The sequence below is a fragment of the Acartia tonsa genome, chromosome 9 (genome assembly GCF_053477335.1).
Source record: "Acartia tonsa isolate MP-2025a chromosome 9, ASM5347733v1, whole genome shotgun sequence".
NCBI lineage: Eukaryota > Metazoa > Arthropoda > Copepoda > Calanoida > Acartiidae > Acartia > Acartia tonsa.
The window spans coordinates 12,676,494-12,693,885 of NC_137268.1; the positions used below are offsets into that span (position 1 = coordinate 12,676,494).

General features: G+C 31.0%; 1 protein-coding gene across 5 annotated transcripts in view; it reads right to left on the reverse strand.

Moving 5' to 3' along the window:
* PKD (serine/threonine-protein kinase D3) overlaps positions 1-17,392 on the reverse strand; it is a 79,030-nt gene that overhangs the window by 41,770 nt on the left and 19,868 nt on the right. For 4 of the 5 annotated variants that reach the window (XR_013882403.1, XR_013882402.1, XM_080171852.1 and 1 more), the window contains exons 5-13: positions 12,551-12,620; positions 11,359-11,411; positions 7,142-7,195; positions 6,615-6,717; positions 5,570-5,650; positions 3,673-3,762; positions 3,232-3,338; positions 1,632-1,728; positions 775-877 (exon numbers count right to left, since the gene is read on the reverse strand). Coding sequence is in view for 2 of the 5 variants with exons in the window: in XM_080171852.1 (XP_080027978.1) it covers positions 775-877; positions 1,632-1,728; positions 3,232-3,338; positions 3,673-3,762; positions 5,570-5,650; positions 6,615-6,717; positions 7,142-7,195; positions 11,359-11,411; positions 12,551-12,620 (758 nt within the window). In the remaining 3 variants the exon portion in view is untranslated. Of the gene's footprint in view, positions 1-774; positions 878-1,631; positions 1,729-3,231; positions 3,339-3,672; positions 3,763-5,569; positions 5,651-6,614; positions 6,718-7,141; positions 7,196-11,358; positions 11,412-12,550; positions 12,621-13,704; positions 13,781-17,392 lie in introns of those variants that run through there. The other variant, XR_013882404.1, reaches the window with a different exon arrangement.

Below are 17,392 nucleotides of genomic sequence, written 5' to 3' on the forward strand. Positions count from 1 at the left end.
ACTAACGAACGGATGTACAGACAAATGTACTATAGAATAGCTTCGCTGCCAAAAACAATACACATTACAGTGTTTGGTATGTGTAATATATAACGTATAATCTTTGAGATATCGAATGAATTTGACGTCAGCCTATTATTGGTAGTGTTTTTGTATAAATATAGTTAGAGATCTATTTTTAAGGTTATTTTGTGCTTTCCCACATACTGTTTGTCTAGCACTGAAAACCTCTCTTCTATTATTTTTGAAATACTTGGAAAGTAGTTCCTATTCCTATGCCTATCCCCTACAGAGGGCCAAAACCTGCAGAACTACCCAGTACTCAATATGTCCTAACCTAACCAAAACAAACAAACAAAAAACTATTTGTACTCAACAAGGCATTTAAATCCTGGAGTGAAAAAAAGAATTGGATGAACGGGGAGAGCTTTAAAGGATGAAATTATTATCATATAAATGTCTAAATTACATGCTTTGAATGAACATAAATTTTATTATTTGATGTCATACCCTAATTATAGATAATGGATTAATGATAAAATTGACGCTTTTTCCCGCATTTATAGTGGGCAAATGTTTTATAACTTTTGACAGTACTCAATGATATAAAAATCACATTTCATGTTGAGGGCCCAAGGCATTTTTCATTCAAATATTATTAAAATCTTGCATCTGATAAACCAGCAGTAGTATAAAACTTTAGTCATTGCGCGATTTGGGTCAAGATTCGAACCCATCACATTTTCGTCGACGAGCGGAAACCACTCTACGTACCTGCTCCTATTTTCTTCTCCTTCTGAATCTTCTCCATTTCTCTCCTCTAGCTCCACACTTCCCTCTGAGAGGCCTCCGTCCACTGAGCCGTCAGGTACCTCACCTACAATAACAGGTTTATCAGGGAGGAAGGGGTTGTTTATTACACTAGTACCTAAGGTTTTATAATAACGTTGGCTTAACAACTTTAGGAATGTACTAAATTTTGATTGGTTGGTTCATATTTGGCTGCTTATTACACTAGTCCCCAAAGTTCTATAATAATGTTTTCTTATTCGTTGTCTTAACAACTTGGGGGACTTTAACGAAATTTGATTGGTTGGTTTATTAAGTTAAAGTCCAAACGTTTCAACCAATAATTGTAATCTACAGAAGGGGTAATTTGTTGTTTTATAATTGGGGAGTTACACCAATTTATCGGCCATTGTCTTATACCTTTAGATCACTGGTTATATATTGTTGTTGTTTTAGTAGTCCTGATTCTCTTTCAGATGCACACCGAGATTGGTAGTGAGAATCCATTTGGCCTATTGCTAGATTATCAAGCTTTGCGCACAGCTGAGCGTATCGAGTGCTACATTACATCTCTGGCCTTATTGAGTAGGGCAGGTGTTCCAATTTAAGCCACCCTAATATATGGTTCTCTTAAGGAATGCAGAGCATGGATGAGAGAAAGCATGATTTAATTTGCTTGATTTGTAGGGTCCGAACTTCCTACAAGTCTCCTTACTAACAGCTTAGAGGCATCACATAGAAGGTCGCATGATAGTATTAGTGATACAATTGTCTGTAATACGATAAAATACAAGATATTACAGTTTGTCCAGAGGATAACAGTAAAAAGTACAGAAATTTACCTGTGCAATCTCTAGGAACTTTTTCTGAACACTTTTTATGAGCATTGTATCTACAGTCCTTACACTGGAGCCCCTGCTTGAATACACCAACCAAAATCTAAACAAAAAATGTATGAGTATAGATGTTTATCCCAGGGGTGGAGAAAAAAGTGTTACCCCTCTACAAATGTGTATAAAAGTGACCAACCCCCCCCCTCCTTCGGCCCTTTTGGGTAGTGTCTCTTAGAGCTATTTTGAATTTTCAATATTTAAAAAAAATATGGAAAATTTGTTTGATACCTAAAATTTTATCAATTATTTGTGGTTAAAATTACTAATTTTTTAAAGATTTTTTTAACAATTTTAAATCATCATTAAAATTTATTCATTGAATATTATTTTTGGCAATTTAAGATTAATTAAAAAATCTAAAATAATTATATCTGAAATAAAAAAAAAATAATTTTGTATTAAAATCTATTAAGAACTTGTTGCTATGCCAATTAATTTTAATTTGATTTAAAAGATTATTTCAATATTTAGTAGAGTGACTAAAATGTTTGAGATCTAAATGAATAAGACAATGAGCGAAATCCCAAATGATAATAATCAAAACTAATCCTCCCGTAGATTAAAATGATTGGTTAAAAAGTTTTTTTTTTGAAATATGTGTAATTTACAGTCCAATATCCCTTCCATTTCTGCTTAAATATTGAAAGGTTAATCTAGAATCAAATTAGGTGTTTAGACATTAACACTCATCTTATATATTAAAACAAGGTTTTCTTTCGTACATCTAAGTGAAAATCCTTATAATAAAGTAACATGATGTCTATTTGTGTGTCTGTCTGTGTGTAGTAAAGAATCTCTCTAACACAAACATCCACAAATACAAACACAACCTAACAGACATAAAAAGTATAAACTAATTATATCTAAGGTTGAAAACCAGATCAACTACACAGAAATCTCATTAAATTGCAACTCACACACATAAAAATCCACAAACAAATACAACCACACATAAACACACACAAACTCACCTACACAAATATTTTCTCTCTGGGTAAATAAATTTTGATGGATTCACACAAAATGCCCATTGAGCACTTATAACCCTCCCCCTCCTCCCTATTATTGAAATAAATGAAGGCCTATATAGCCTAACCTATCTTGACCTAACAAGCAAAGAAAAGACTAACATCAACTTATTTGAAAAATAAGGGGGGGTTGGGTATTATCAATGCTCAACAAGATACTTTATGTGATAGCGCCAGTATTTGTTGTAAAATTAGTTTTCCTTTACTTGTATGTGCTAAAATGAAAACATCATTTTAACTTTTTATTGTCAAATTTTAAATTTATTGACAATTTGTGCCTAAAACTTTTCCATCATTCAGAAATAACATTTCATTTGAAATTTCTTTGGTTTTTACGCAGCTACTCTAATACTAGGAAATGTCAGTCATTTTTAACGTTCAAAGAATTGATCAGGTTGATATTTTATCAGCGGCTATCAAAGATAAAAGTGCTAATCACCTGCGGGGGGCCTGGATCTAATCCTACCTCCAGGGTTACTATCTACCTTATAAAAAACAGCTGTTATAATTTTGATAAATACCTTATTACAGAAGTGGCATTTAGTTGGCTTGGTGTATGTGTGGAGAACAAAGGTGTGAGGAATCTTCAATCTTGTCGCCATCTGCATATCTACCCACGCGGGACGTCCTGAATCACAATAAAACATAATTATGGAAGTAAGAAGAGTGGGGATGGGGTTAGGTCGAGCTTTCATTTTCAATTTTATCATTAGTACAAAATGTTTGATGGAGTTACTTTTTTTATAGGGGCAATTTATTTAAATGTGTGAAGGTACCCATCAAAAACAAGTTATAAACCATTATTGTATACTAGCGGCTACACTCCTAGAAGCCTTTAGGGTTCTTAAAGTGGGATGGAAAAAAAGTCAAACCACATCAAATACACAAAATTACAAAAATAAAAAAAGAGAATAACGCCAATTAATAGCATATCCATTGTGCATTCCCTTTGAAAAGCATACCGTGAACAGTTGAAGTGCTGGAATGTCTCTTTGTGCCCGGACTCACAGATCCATCTCTGCTGGGTGGTAACAGGTAACTAGAACCAGATCCTGAATAGATAGATAGATACACTGAAAGAATTATATCTGCTGGGTGGTAACTAGTAACTAGAACTAGATCCTGAATAGACAGATAGATACACTGACAGTACTATATCTGCTGGGTGGTAACATGTAACTAGAACTAGATCCTGAATAAAAATATAGACTGACAGAACTATATCTGCTGGGTGGTAACAGGTAACTAGAACTAGATAGATAGATAGATAAATAAACTGACATAACTATATCTGCTGGGTGGTAACAGGAAACTAGAACTAAATCCTGAATAGATAGATAGATAGACTGACAGAACTATATCTGCTGGGTGGTAACTAGTAACTAGAACCAGATCCTGAATAGATAGATAGATACACTGAAAGAATTATATCTGCTGGGTGGTAACATGTAACTAGAACTAGATCCTGAATAGATAGATAGGCTGACAGAACTATATCTGCTGGGTGGTAACAGGTAGCTAGAACTAGATCCTGAATAGATAGATAGGCTGACAGAACTATATCTGCTGGGTGGTAACAGGTAGCTAGAACTAGATCCTGAATAGATAGATAGGCTGACAGAACTATATCTGCTGGGTGGTAACAGGTAGCTAGAACTAGATCCTGAATAGATAGATAGGCTGACAGAACTATATCTGCTGGGTGGTAACAGGTAGCTAAAACTAGATCCTGAATAGATAGATAGGCTGACAGAACTATATCTGCTGGGTGGTAACAGGTAACTAGAACTAGATCCTGAATAGATAGATAGATAAACTGACAGAACTATATCTGCTGGGTGGTAAAAGGTAAATTGAGGATTATACGTCCTATAAAAGGTACTTTTCGTGAAATCGCTATTTTTTCTTGTTTACTATTCATAAAAAGACAAAATTCAGTGATATCGACCAGAACCTTAATTATTTTTACTAAAGATAATAAGAAATAAAAATTGTGATATTTTAAATTATTGAAAAAGATATATATCTAGTCACTGCGGGAGGAGCCCCATCCCTGAGAATCTATTAAACATTACTTAACCTAACCTAAAAAAAGCTACATTATTACATTTTATCTCCAAAAGTTTGCTTGTGATCCTAACGAAGTAAAAAGAGAAGTATTTTGATAAGCCAATACCAATCTAAACATTGTAAACATCATTTACTACATCTAAGTAAACATTCTTAAAAATACATACAAAAATCCAGACAAAAATGGTCTTAGCAAGTAATTAAGTAAGTAAGTAACCACTAAACAAATTGAGCTCTCTATTTTTAGGTAGCTTTACATAGAACCAGGGATGGTTTTAGGCTTTTTTACTACAGAACCCCTAGATACTGACAAAGTCACTAATACTTATATAGAAGAACAAAACTACCTAAGAAAGTATAAATGAGGTATTAAAACAGGTAAGAAACAATATATAGGGGATAAAATATATACATACCTACATATTAAGTTAGGGAGAGAAAGCTCAAAGTGTCTTTTGTGACGTCATAAAAATACGTCTATAAAGGAGGGATGAGAGGTGAAGTGGGAAAGGACATTCATAAAAAATAGATGTATTTTTATGACGTCACACATGACACTTTGAGCTTTCTCGTTAGGGATACTAAGCTTTATAGAACATGATTTGCTATAATTGTCCTAGATAATACGAATGTTTAAAAAAATCTTTTAAATAAAATAAGATTAGCAGTATTTTGATACAGATTGATACTACAGAATGAGGTTGAGGGTTTAAACTGCCTTAGTTTTATATTCTCAAACTTTAGGTAATAAAAGCACACTTTTCTAAAGAAATTATAAAATTAACTTACCTAGAGAAACAACATCAGCTTGAAGAGAGGTTCCGCCAACTGAGGGAGAATAACCCAGACTTGCTTGAGATCCTGTAGACCCTAGATAGATAGATAGATAAATAGATACATCCAAGAAAGTTAGGTAAGGACATAAAAGAACTGACGATTATACAGAAAAATATTCCCATTAATTAATTGAGGAGGAATATAATTCAGTTAATACTTTGTGTTAAATGTATTAAAATTAAATAAAAGTAAGCAGTTCTTAATAAGCGTTATGAAGCAGCAGTAGTTACTAATTTTTGAGTGTTATGGTTGAGATGGATTTATAACTGTTAAAAGTGAATAGAAATAAAAATTGTAGTGAAGTGATTGTTTTAAAAGAATAGATTGATAAAAAAAACTTTGGAGTCGCAAAGTCACTTTTTTATTTAAATTGTCTGTCCGTCCGACCATAACGCAACATGGGGCCTTTACTGAAGGGCTGAAATTTTAAGTGATGATTCCCTATACCAATGAACATCCAGTATATAATTTGCTTGATCTGTATATCTGCCGTTCATGCATTTAAAGACAAAGGGGTAGTTTCACGAAATGCATTTGAACTTAATTTAGTGAACCGCATATTTTTTGCTAGTTAATGGGTTAAATTATATTTATATGGCATATATTTGAAAGAATTTCAATTTTCTACAACGTTGTTTTGAAAATATCAAGACTTGAAAATCGTCCTTTTGTGATATATTCTATTTAAAAAGACGATTTACAAGTCTTGATATTTTAAAAACTACATGGTAGAAAATTGAAATTCTTTCAAATATAAATGTATTTAAACCAATTAACCAGGAAAAATATGCCGATCACTAAATTAAGTTCAAATGCCTTTCGTGAAACTACCCCTTTTCTTTTTTTTTATCAAGATTTCGTGATTTATTTTTAATGATTGCTTATTATCTCTCTTTTTGACAATCTGCTATGTAGGCCACTTTTTCCGTTTGTCCAATGTCTATTTTTATGCTTTGCAAGTTGTAGATGTTGCCATCCTTGTTAATAATAAACTTACCAACAAAAGAGCTTCTCCTCTTTTTCTTTTGACTGCAGTCATTTGGAACTTTGAACACACAACGTTTGTGATAATTCAACCCGCAGAACTCACATTTCAATCCCTGAGGGAAAAAAACATAATTAGTTTTCAGGTAAACGTATGCCTCTTCGAAAACAAAAAAAAATATAACTTTTTCAGTATTGCTTCTAAACCGACTGATATCCGCTGGATTAGAACCGGTTCTCAGCTATAATGAAAAACGATATATATCATTGAATCGTGTACAATTTTCCAGATTCTGATCACTGATCCAATATCAATAGAAAATCTATACAGGAAGGGGTTTGACTATCAATTCTGGAAAAATGATACCTTACCCCTCTCAAAAAAAATTATCACTTTTTATTTTACATACTAAAATTATAATTTTAATATATAATAAGGCAACCTCCCCCCCCCCCTCCTTTTAAAAGTGCTCCTAGAGGTTCTAGAGGCGTAGCCGCTAGAACATCTTATAAAGATGCACTGCTCTAAAAATGTTATACCTGTTTGAACATACCAAACAACATCTCTCCACAAAAATCACAGAAAGTTGGAGTCTGAAAAATAATTAAAATTAGTTTGCTCTCCTTTTAGTAGCAAAGCTACTTTATATTTCACTTTGCCAATCTGACGTGTGGCTATTGAGCAATTCGATTTTCTCGGCTGCTATTAAGGAGAGGCAGCTGATTTTTTATGTTTATTCTCTATGCCACTGGGCATACACTGATGGATTTATGCCATTTTTCTTCCCCATCTCTCCCCCAAAAGTGTCGCTAGATACTAGGGGCGCTCCCGCTAGTATATTTATTATTATCTACAATGCCAGTTATCTGACGTCTTTTTTAAGCTTTGTATACTTTTACTGTTATATGTTTGTTTTGCAAGACATTTCTACAAGACATTTCTTAAATTGTAGATTACAATAATTTAGTTAGGCATTTTTATTATAAATAAACGCCTAAAATGAAGAATTGTTATATACATTATGATAGGGAATAATTTCAATAAAAATTACTAAAATGACTTTAAGGATAAGGATATCCTGTTTTTTTCATAAAACATTAGTAATTAAAATAACAATTATATTCTTTGTAAATTACTCTAATTATATTGATAATTAAAACTTCAAAAGCGCAAATTTTTATGTTTAATGTGTTTACGTCCGTTTGTCTGTGACTTAAAGCTTTAACAGTTGATTCAGGCATATTGAATAGTCATATCTTTGTCAAACCTTTCATGAATATAAAGTTTTTTTAAAACATGTTGAAATTATATATTTTAACGCAGAAAATTAAAATTATTCAAATTAAATTGATTTTTTCACAAGAGTGACTACTGTGACAATAAAACACACTATTAGCAGAAAAGTTTTTAAAATTAAGTATAAACATAAAAATACATCAATAGTAAAGCATCCTGTATTTAAGCTTTTTCGATGGATTTATTTTAATTGTTTTACTCTTTTATGCAAGTTGTTATTCTTGTAATTATAACAAAATTATAATAAAAGGATGTATTGTGTAAGAAAGATATGATAATTTTGTATGAATGACTTAATGCCTTGAGCTAATATAATGAATGTAAGATAAATACAAATCAGAGCTTGCTCAGTTGGAAACTTCAGTGTGTTAAAAAATTATTATATTAACCCAGTAAACTGTAAACTTTGGACTGTAAATTAAACCGGTACAAAAAGTTTATAAACATGTACATTCATTAATTGGGCACTTTTTAACATCTTTATCAGTTGGTTCAACCCATAAGAGTCCAAACTTTTCCAAAAATAAGTATAGTCTACAGAAAAGTCAATCATCAAATTAACATATTATCTTATCCCTGAAATATGAATTGAAAGGCTAGAAATTAATAAAGTGTGAGCTATTTAAAAGTTAGAACGATACTGCTAAGGTTTAAAACTTTTTAAATGGACTTCTATATTATCATAATATTAAACACATTTCATTTTTAAAAGTTTTGCAAATAACAGTTTGCTTTTAAGTAATTGTAACACATAATATGCTTCTATAGAAGGCTCGGCAGCTGCAGCCCTATTAACTCGCATTTCCAAAAATAACTGTAATCGAAGGTAGTTAGCCACGAATTCCAAAACGGTATCCGCAGTTACCTAGGTTCTTGTAAATCTGTAACCCTCCCAAATTTAGCCGCTCTTTTTAATAGCGAAGTTACTCTGTAAATGGAAATTATGATTTCTAAAAATAGATGGGTAAACTTTCAGTGTATAATTTACATGGTCTGTTGGTCTATCAATCTACTACAAAAGACATCTATATTTATAAGGTTTCGTGATTTTCTGTGTTCCATACTTTTTTTGTGACTTGAGATCATCTGCTCTTTAAGTCAATTTTTAAAAGCGAAGCTTTTTTATAATTAGGGTCAGTCCGTCCGTCCGTCCATAACGGATAGCTTTTTTCGTTAATTAAGGTATGTTAGAATTGTTCTATCGATTTCAAACTTTGCATTGAGATATCTGTAGTAGTTAGGTACGATTTAGAAAGCGAAGCAATTCTATAATCATTACCAGAATGTCCGTACGTTCATTTTAAATGTGATTATTTTTTTTACTTTTTAAACAACAAATTCTTATATGATCTAATAATCCGTTTGATGTGATTTTTGGTATACAGATTCCTGGGACAACAAAGTACAATATTATAAGCGAAGCAACTCTATAATGAAGTCCTAAAAATGTAAGTATGTACATAAACATTATTCTGTATCAAGCAGTTTTTCAACAAATTTACTTACAATTTTGCTTCGACTCTTATTCTGATTATTCAGCTCTGACACTATACAAGTGTTAATGTCCGTTTGTCATACCGTTTCAGTGCTTCGCATTTATGGATGTTGTCATCCTTGTTATTTATCATCCATCCATATTTTTGTTGTGCTCCGCTACTAATGGAAGTTTTTTTTACAATCCTAATAATAGGCAACAGCATATTACTTATGAAAACCATTAAATAATCAACTTATACGTAAGGCATACAAAACCCATTAAAACACACATATTATTAAACAAGTAAGTAAATATTGGAAATCGCTTCTTTCCTCGTTGCGAATCTATTCTTGAATAATCTTTTGTCTGTTACCTGTGAATCTATTTTTAAATAATCTTTGTTTGTAGTACGTATGTCCTTAAGCTAAAACGGAAAGGAAGTAGACCATGGGCTGTAAATTTTACAGGTTCAAAAAAAGTTTTTTAAAAACACGTTCCCTTCATTTTCCCAAAAAAATTTTTGGGAATTTTTAATACATGTTGATTGGTTAAAAAATCTAATAGTGTTCAAATTTTTCGACAAATAATTTTAATCTACAAAATTTGTAATTTTGTGTCTCATAGTTGAGAGTTAACATCTATTTATTGATAACTCAACGTAAATATAATTAACTATCTATTCTAAATTAGGAAGGAAGGGGACAGGGAAGTTTTAATTTTAAAAATAAAGTTGGTTAGTTCATTAAGTTGAATACTCCAAACAATTCAACCACTAAGTGTAATCTACATAAGGGGTGATTTTATGTATCATCATTTAGGTTATACATTAGTTTATACCCCATTGGCATATCCCTTCAGATTTTGATTCCAAATGTTCTTAGATTGTTATTGCTAAGAACACAGTAATAGTGTCTGACTGAATATGACGTAACAAAAAAAATTAGCCAATGAGAGGCCATTATTGACAATTGGTAAAATTTATAGTGGCCTCTCATTGGCTAATTTTTTTTGTTACGTTATAATCAGTCAGACACTATTACTGTGTTCTATTTCTAAGCTACCTACAAGCATAATTGCTCCTTGCTCAGAACATACTTAAACATTTATTAAATGTGCTTAAACAATTTTTAATATTTGCTCAAGTAAAAATTAATACGTTCAAGTACATTATGATTATTAAGGTTTTTTTTGCTGTTTTTAACAAATAGTGGCTTCGCCCAAAGTTGTGGATTGTGGTGTGTAGTTTCCCAAATATATAATTTTTGATAAAAGAATAAACAATTGTTTGGTGGGGGCCCGGGGGGGAGATTTATTAACTACCATAAAAATAAAATAGCCATTTTTTTTACTTATATACTGAAACAAAAGTTGAGAAACAATTGATTCAGCCGTTTACGCGATCTTCATGAACATACATACTTTATTAATTACTTTAACATTTTTGTTAAAAGGTTATAAGTTTTTGAAAATTTTCTATTGTCTGTAAGTGGTTTGAAGGTCATTTACCTGACCTTCATCAACCTCCAATCGAGGCTGGGGGCGAAGTAAACTAGTTGTAAAAAGACTCAAGCGTAAAAATATTACAGGAAAGAAATTTATTATCTGTCTGGTCAAAGTGTTGAAATTTAATAAAAGAATTATTTGTTAAGTTACCTGCTATTTTAACACATAATTTTTTGCCCTCTTATATTAGTGAGAAAATATTTAGTGGAGGGATAGAATATCAATTTTCATAATTTTGATCATGGATATTCCAAATATTTTGTCAATGTAATATCACATGGCAAAACTTCGTGGATGAATAAGGTGGAAATTACAAATTTTCCCTTGTAATTACTATATTAAAAAAACGATACATATGTTTTCATGTTTTAGGCGAAAATTATACGATTATTTCTTAACTATCTATATTCCAGTATTACTTTTTGATACAGTAATAGTAATACATTATATTTTCGTTTTAAATAAGATACAATAAATTACCTTGTAAGAGTGGATGATAAGAGAGTGAGGTCGGATTTCTACATCATCATCACCTAAATAGATAGATAGATAGATAGATAAATAGATAGATACATAGATAATAGTAAAATACAATGATATGTAGACTAAATTCTCATTAAATATTATACAATTATTGATAATTTTACCAGAAAAAATATAATCAACTCTTTTTATAATTTACTGGTAATGTACTTTTCCATTTCCTACGTCAATTTTCCATTAATTGCCAAATAGTTTAAACGTCACAAAATTACATAATTTAATCATTTTAACTCTTTACTCTTTTATTTGATATTGATTTTTAGATACTATATTAATTTACTAATATTTTATTTAGTAGCAAAGCTACTCTATAATTCTAAAAGTATGTTTAAACATGCATGTTTAAAGTGGTACCAGAAATGTGATTTTCTGAGCTGCTACTTATGATACCCGCCTGATTTAGCATTGTATCACAGGGGAAATGTGATTTACTCGACTGCCACTTAAGACAAACTTCTGAAATTTCTAGTGAACCAGAACAGAGATCTTATTTTGGTGTAGCTCTGAATTAAATCTTACTAATCTTACTAAGTACAATCAAACGCCATTCAAATAGCCAACCCTTTATCTGAAAGTCCTAAAAGTACATGGTATGAATTGCGCCTGTTATAGGCCAAGGCATAAACCCTAATCTAACTATTTATGTCATGCCCAAGACATAGCAGTCGTAGTAAACATCTTTAACGTCTTTAACTATGACGGCGGTTACGGGTACTTCATTGCCTTACCTAGATAATGGAATATACTGGGATAAAGGGAAAAATTGTCGTCAAATTAGGTAGCTATTTCTTCTGTCATTTATTGGTCGGTTCGTGCATCCATTAGGATTGGAGGGAATGGGGTAAATAAGGTGGAGGATGGAACTCGTTATTTTAGCAAGCTACAAGTTTAACTTTATTAGAGTATAACATAGTCTGGTGTAAGTTCCAAATATTAATAAATGTATTACCTAGAGGCTGAGTGTTGAGAACAACTTCTAGAATGGATCCCTCAGTGATGTCTGTAGCTGAATTCTATCTATCTATAATAAATGTATTACCTAGAGGCTGAGTGTTGAGTACAACTTCTAGAATGGATCCCTCAGTGATGTCTGTAGCTGAATTCTATCTATCTATAATAAATGTATTACCTAGAGGCTGAGTGTTGAGTACAACTTCTAGAATGGATCCCTCAGTGATGTCTGTAGCTGAATTCACCATCTAAAACAAAAAATAATTGTTAACTAAGTCTAGAAAATTTTTTTCTGTACTAAATAAACAACAAATTGTCAGAAATCTAATAATAAATATTAAACAATTGAAAGAACTTTATTTTTTTATTTACTGCTAAAATAAACCTTCACACCTTGTCAAAATACTTGCGTTTTATTGGATGTTTTTTTCAAAGAAGATAGCCGATTGGTTTATTTTTGCGGCTGATAAGAAATTCAGAATTTTTGAGATAAATGTTCAAGTTTATCATCAATAATATTCTTTTGATGAACACAAAAATTTAAATTAATTTAATTAAAATTTAAAAATTATCTTTTTATGGATTTATTTTAAAAGAAATTTTTGGAGAAAAAATTTCACTTTGATTCAATATAGAAAATCATTTTCTTCTTTTTTTGACAGAAAAAAAAAATATACGACTTTTCTATCTAGTTAGAAAAGGAGATCAAGGTTTATAATATATAGTGATGTACTGTGTAAACAAAGTAAATTTGGACAATTCTACTAGAGTAAGATCCAATTTAAAGAGTAAAGAATACATACCATTTAAAATATTATTCATATTTTCCTACAAAACGCTTATATAAAACTTTTGTATTTTATGTGTGTAGAGTTTTAAACACAAAAACATGATTTATAATTCATTATTCACGAATTTTATTAACATAATGTTAATCTAGGTTATTTTTAGATTTTCCTTTTTTTGAAAATCAAAAGAATAAGAATTGCAACATCCGTTAGAAGCAAAGAACACAAACTTATAGATGCACAAACGAACAAATAGTGTTTAAGAGCATAAGTTTAGTGATCAGAATTATGAAATCATGAAACCTTTCTACAAAACATATATTTGTCTTTGGTAGTTTGACTGACCGACCGACTGACGGACGAAGCAAGTTGTTTACAGGATACTCGTTTGTAAGGGGTATCTTAAATATCAGCCGAGAATGTCACATTTATGGGCGTACAGACAAAGTAAATTTAAGATATTTTTGTAGCCAGCTACAAGTTTCACTTTATTAGGTTACATGATAATCTGATGTAAGATCCAAGTGATAATAAATCTTTAAACCTTATTGGCAGTGTCGCAATCACTAGTATTAATCTCGGTCATTTTTTTTATTACAATATCAAAATAACATATCAATAATTCTATAACAAGATAAGTTTTCAGCATTACTTGTGTACTTCAAACGAAAAAAGTGAACTTCATAACAACTCCATTAAAAAGAACAAAACTCATATTTAAATAGTCTTACAAAACTACTTTACAAATAATGAAAAATTGCAATAATTACAATACTCTACTAATTCAACACATTAACGTTTTACTACACATTTCAATCTCAATTTCAAGTTACTAAATTATGTTTACTTTTAAATTAAAGATTTAAAATCTGATGAAAAACAGCAAAGATAGGCTAAATGTTCGACCGATAGACAATTTTTTTGTAGTACTTTGTGGAATCTTTTTGGGGGGCTATACAATTCGCAAAAAACTATTATGCACAGTAATAAACTTGAATATATGTGATTAATATATGATAATATACACAAGTAACTTCACCCCTAGCATCTAGTGACTCTATCTTCGAATTTAGGCTGGGGTAAAAAAATGGCCACAAACCACACAAAAATTTTAATATAGTAACAAAATAGTTTCAAACAATCCTGCGAACCTTTCTTAACTAGGAGAACTAAATCAGTTTAGTTGATAGTGCTATCTTAAAGAACAAACCCCTTAAAAATTAAAAAATTCACACGTAAAATTATTGTTACTTTATAAAATAGAATATTTAAATAATCTGAATAATAATATGATAATATGTAGCACAGAGTTAATTGTGAAACTATTGACATAAAAGGAGACCTCTCCATCATAAAAATATGTTTATACAAAACAGGGGGAAAACAAATTTTAAACTCAGGTTAAACTTAAAACAGAGAAAACTGTATAATGATAAAGAAAAGTAAATTAAAAAAGATATATTTTATAGAGTGTACACTGCGTAAAGACTATAATCCTTAAAGCCTAGATCAGATGAACTTACGGACATACCCTAGTGGTGGAGTATGTTTTTTGATAATATAAATTGATAATAATTTTTATTTTACCTTTAATAGTAGAAATAGCTTAAAGTGCCTAATAAAATTACGTCATATAGTGTAAATGTCAAATGATAGGCCAGAGCTGGATCTTTAAATCATTTTAGTGGTGAGCCAGATCGGGGTGCGCCGAATTTCCGCCAATCACAGCGCGGCATTTCGTTGGTGGAAAGTTGGCTCACCCCGATCTGGCTCACCACTAAAATGATTTTAAGATCCAGCTCAGTATAATTTATATTAACCAATGATAAAATTTATACTGGCCTATCATTAGTCATTTGTATAGCATAACGTCATTTTGTATAAGGCACTATAAGCTGCTTCGAAATAGTATTGACAAATTTTACTGTTTAACATGGACATAATTGTAAAGGGAGGTAAAGATAAAATAGAGAAGGACACTCAAACTGAATAACATAATCACATTTTACTAATTTCATAAAAAGAAACATTTGCACAAGTTTGTTTTTTAAAAGTTGACCCCTCACCTATAGGGGAAGGTTAGGGAGGTCAGGAAACTAGCTTAAAATCACCTTAAGGCACATAATAGGATAATTTAAAAAAAGAAGCATTAAAAAAACTTTATCTATTTGATTAGAATCTGTATATCTATGTAAATCACTGAACCAATTTGGTTATTTCTTTATTAGCTTTAGTTATTTATGGAATCTTTATACTTTTGCTATATGATCTATTCAATATGGTGAACGATGTATGTGATATAAATAGAAGAAGGAAAAAAGCCCTATGCTTATAACTTTATTAAATTAGTAGAATGATTGTGAGAAAACCATGGAACTGTATGCAATATGCTTATCTTACTAGGGCCTTGTTATAATACCTAAACAAATTATTATCAAATGCTTTTCTAAGTTCTAAGATACATAAAAGTTTGTTAATTAGGGGGAGTAAACATTAGACTATGAATTATACTGGTACCCAAAGTTATATACTTGTTAGCTAAAAAAACATTGGGTACTTCTATCCAATCTTGTTAGGATGGTTTTAAGTTTCAAAACTTTTAAATCAATATTTTTAATCTTCCGAAGAGGTAATTTTGTGTATCATCATTGGGGGTGCATACATGTTGTCGTATGCCAATAGGAAGTAGAGTACTTATATAGTATTTTTATATGCTATTCTGTTAAGGACTACTTATTAGTGTAATGATTGATAGCCTGATATCTAGTTGCCGAATGTGTACGCAGTTTCCTGAGTGTTTCCTCATCCTAGCTCAATATTTACTACTAGCTAAAAAAGCTTCAAACTTCAAAAAAAAAAAATCAAAATTTAAAAAATTCAAATTTATAATGTATATTGTATAAATCGTTTACACATTCAAATTTTGATTTTTTTAAGGGAAGTTTGAAGATTTGTAGCTAGTAGTAAATATTGAGCGAGGATGAGGAAACACCCAGGAAACTGCGTACACATTCGGCAACTAGATATCAGGCTATCGTACATGATTTGTACATATACATTATACATTATACATACAGGTATATAAATTATATATTATTATAAATATAGAATTTTACAGGTGTTTATTTAAGGTAAGCGTGTCATAAAACTTTCAATATTATGGACGACGTTGCTTAACCTTTACAAGCACAGCTTTTCTATAATTTATATGTATTTAAGCAGCAACAAATATAAAATTTACATTTTAAAACGAAGACAGGAAGTGAGAGTACATTGGGCTGCTTATTACTCTTGTCCCCAAAGTCTTATAATGACGTTTTCTTATTCGTTATCTTAACAACCTGGGAGACATTTATTGAATTTTGATTGGTTGGTTCATTTAGTTGGTTGTCCAAACGTTTTAACCACTAATTGTAATATACAGAATTAGTTATTTTGTGTATTATCATTTGGGATGTATATAAATTTATCTGCCATTGTCTTATCCCTTACGATCCCTGGGAAGGTGTGTGCATCCACCCCCCCCCCCCCTCCTGGTAAAATTAAGGGGCGTTGATATATGCGTTTACCCCTCAACCTCCCTCCTAACAAGGGTCTAAGAGTAAAACATTCCCCTTATATCAGTCAGGGAGTGTCAAGGTGAAAAGTCACACCCACCTTAATTGTAGGATTGGTTTGAAAAAAATTGCGCGCTTCGCGCACAAATTTTTTTAGCATTCTTCTTAGGTTTGTTTTATCATACAAAAAATGTTACCATTGGCAACTAAAATGAGATTTTTATGACTTTGACTGGAAGGGTTATCAGTTATAAATAACTTATGTATAATGTCATATAAAGTCAAATTATTTAGACTTTTCAGAAAAAATTGCATTTTCGCCGTTATGATATATTTTTGGATTGCTTAATGTTAATATATTAATATATATTATTAAATCCTAATTTATCTATTAATTGTACTTTGGCTAAAAGCGAAACTTTTCTGTATTTACTGACGGTTCAACCGTAGGTAGGTATGTCCATAACACATATATCTGATAGTGGCTCTTATTCCTATAACAGTGAGGTATAATATAAAAAGAATAGCAAAACAATAGTTATTATTACCTTATTTAAATTTCAAAAATTTTGAACCAATCATATTTCAAAATAGTTATTCTTACTCGTGAGTCGTATTATAATCAGGGCGTAGGTAGCGTGGTAAGTCATAGATCCAAAGGGATAAGGCAATGGC